Consider the following 2500-nt stretch of genomic DNA (forward strand, 5'->3'; position numbering starts at 1 on the left):
TCCTCCCCTGGTCTCTCTCCTGCCCTCTCTCCTGCCCTCTCTCCTGGTCTCTCTCCTGGTCTCTCTCCTGCCCTCTCTCCTGCCCTCTCTCCTGCCCTCTCTCCTGGTCTCTCTCCCGCCCTCTCCTGCCCTCTCTCCTGCCCTCTCCCCTGGTCTCTCTCCCGCCTCCTCCCCTGGTCTCTCACCAAAGTGTCTGATCTTGACGGAGGGGATGCGGCGGACGTATCTCTTGATGAAGAGGTGCAGGTGTGAGAGGAGGATGAAGGGCGGGGCCAGGCAGGGCCGGGCGTGGTACTCCACGATCAGGTCGTAGCGCTGGAACTTCCAGTAGGTGTCGCTGTGCTCCTGCACCTTGGAGAAGGTGTGGCTGGGGACAGTTAAAGGGATGGTTCAGGTGTATCTGTGGATAGTTAAAGGGATGGTATGATGGTGTATCTGTGGATACTTAAAGGGATCTTTATTGTTGATAGTTAAAGGGATCTTTATTGTGGAGAGTTAAAGGGATCTATATTATGGATAGTTAAAGGGATCTTTATTGTGGAGAGTTAAAGGGATCTTTATTGTGGATAGTTAAAGGGATCTATATTGTGGAGAGTTAAAGGGATCTTTATTGTGGAGAGTTAAAGGGATCTTTATTGTGGAGAGTTAAAGGGATCTTTATTGTGGAGAGTTAAAGGGATCTTTATTGTGGAGAGTTAAAGGGATCTATATTATGGAGAGTTAAAGGGATCTATATTGTGGAGAGTTAAAGGGATCTTTATTGTGGAGAGTTAAAGGGATCTTTATTGTGGAGAGTTAAAGGGATCTTTATTGTGGAGAGTTAAAGGGATCTATATTGTGGAGAGTTAAAGGGATCTTTATTGTGGAGAGTTAAAGGGATCTTTATTGTGGAGAGTTAAAGGGATCTTTATTGTGGAGAGTTAAAGGGATCTATATTGTGGAGAGTTAAAGGGATCTTTATTGTGGAGAGTTAAAGGGATCTTTATTGTGGAGAGTTAAAGGGATCTTTATTGTGGAGAGTTAAAGGGATCTATATTGTGGAGAGTTAAAGGGATCTTTATTGTGGAGAGTTAAAGGGATCTTTATTGTGGAGAGTTAAAGGGATCTATATTGTGGAGAGTTAAAGGGATCTTTATTGTGGAGAGTTAAAGGGAGAGTTAAAGGGATCTTTATTGTTGATAGTTAAAGGGATCTTTATTGTGGAGAGTTAAAGGGATCTTTATTGTGGAGAGTTAAAGGGATCTTTATTGTGGAGAGTTAAAGGGATCTTTATTGTGGAGAGTTAAAGGGATCTATATTGTGGAGAGTTAAAGGGATCTTTATTGTGGAGAGTTAAAGGGATCTATATTGTGGAGAGTTAAAGGGATCTTTATTGTGGAGAGTTAAAGGGATCTTTATTGTGGAGAGTTAAAGGGATCTATATTGTGGAGAGTTAAAGGGATCTATATTGTGGAGAGTTAAAGGGATCTATATTGTGGAGAGTTAAAGGGATCTATATTGTGGAGAGTTAAAGGGATCTATATTGTGGAGAGTTAAAGGGAGAGTTAAAGGGATCTTTATTGTGGAGAGTTAAAGGGATCTATATTGTGGAGAGTTAAAGGGATCTTTATTGTGGAGAGTTAAAGGGATCTTTATTGTGGAGAGTTAAAGGGATCTTTATTGTGGAGAGTTAAAGGGATCTTTATTGTGGAGAGTTAAAGGGATCTTTATTGTGGAGAGTTAAAGGGATCTTTATTGTGGAGAGTTAAAGGGATCTTTATTGTGGAGAGTTAAAGGGATCTATATTGTGGAGAGTTAAAGGGATCTTTATTGTGGAGAGTTAAAGGGATCTTTATTGTGGAGAGTTAAAGGGATCTTTATTGTGGAGAGTTAAAGGGATCTATATTGTGGAGAGTTAAAGGGAGAGTTAAAGGTACCTGAACATGGCGATGAGCAGGTTGACCAGGAGGATGTTGGTGACCAGCAGGTAGATGACCAGGAGGATGACCACCAGCCAGTTGGCGTAGGTGCTCATGCACGGCTCGGCGCCGGCCTCGATCAGGGTGGTGTTGTCTGTGCACTCCACGTCACCCAGCTTGTCAGCTACAGACAGACAGACAGCATGCGAGTATGAGAGTGTTGTCAGCTACAGACAGACAGACGGCATGTGAGTATGAGAGTGTTGTCAGCTACAGACAGACAGACAGACAGTAGCTGTGTTCGGAATCGCTCCCTCGTTCCCTCACTCCCTATTCCCTAGATAGGGTTCACCATGTAGTGAACTACCTAGGGAACGGAGAAAATGTAGGGTACATGCACTGGTCCCTGCAAATCAAGGTGAATTGTGGGTAAAAAATTGTGGACTATATAGGAAACGAAAATTCCGTGGAGAATTCGGACACTACAAACAAAATGGCTGACGGCCTATATAGTGCACTATATAGTGAATAGGGTGCGATTCCGAACACAGCTAGTGTGTGAGCATGAGAGAGGGGAAAATGTGTGGTTCTGAGGGGAAAAT

The 2500-nt window shown here is 43.4% G+C and overlaps 1 protein-coding gene across 1 annotated transcript in view; it reads right to left on the reverse strand.

The window, feature by feature from the left end:
- The window catches only part of trpm4a (transient receptor potential cation channel, subfamily M, member 4a), a gene marked incomplete at both ends in the record, with an annotated part of 25757 nt that overhangs the window by 3546 nt on the left and 19711 nt on the right, over positions 1–2500 (reverse strand). The window contains 2 exon segments of the mRNA XM_084461007.1: positions 186–367; positions 1917–2082. Coding sequence (XP_084317133.1) covers positions 186–367; positions 1917–2082 — 348 coding nt within the window.

This window comes from Borostomias antarcticus, assembly GCF_949987555.1.
Source record: "Borostomias antarcticus genome assembly, chromosome: 35".
Classification (NCBI taxonomy): Eukaryota; Metazoa; Chordata; class Actinopteri; order Stomiiformes; family Stomiidae; genus Borostomias; species Borostomias antarcticus.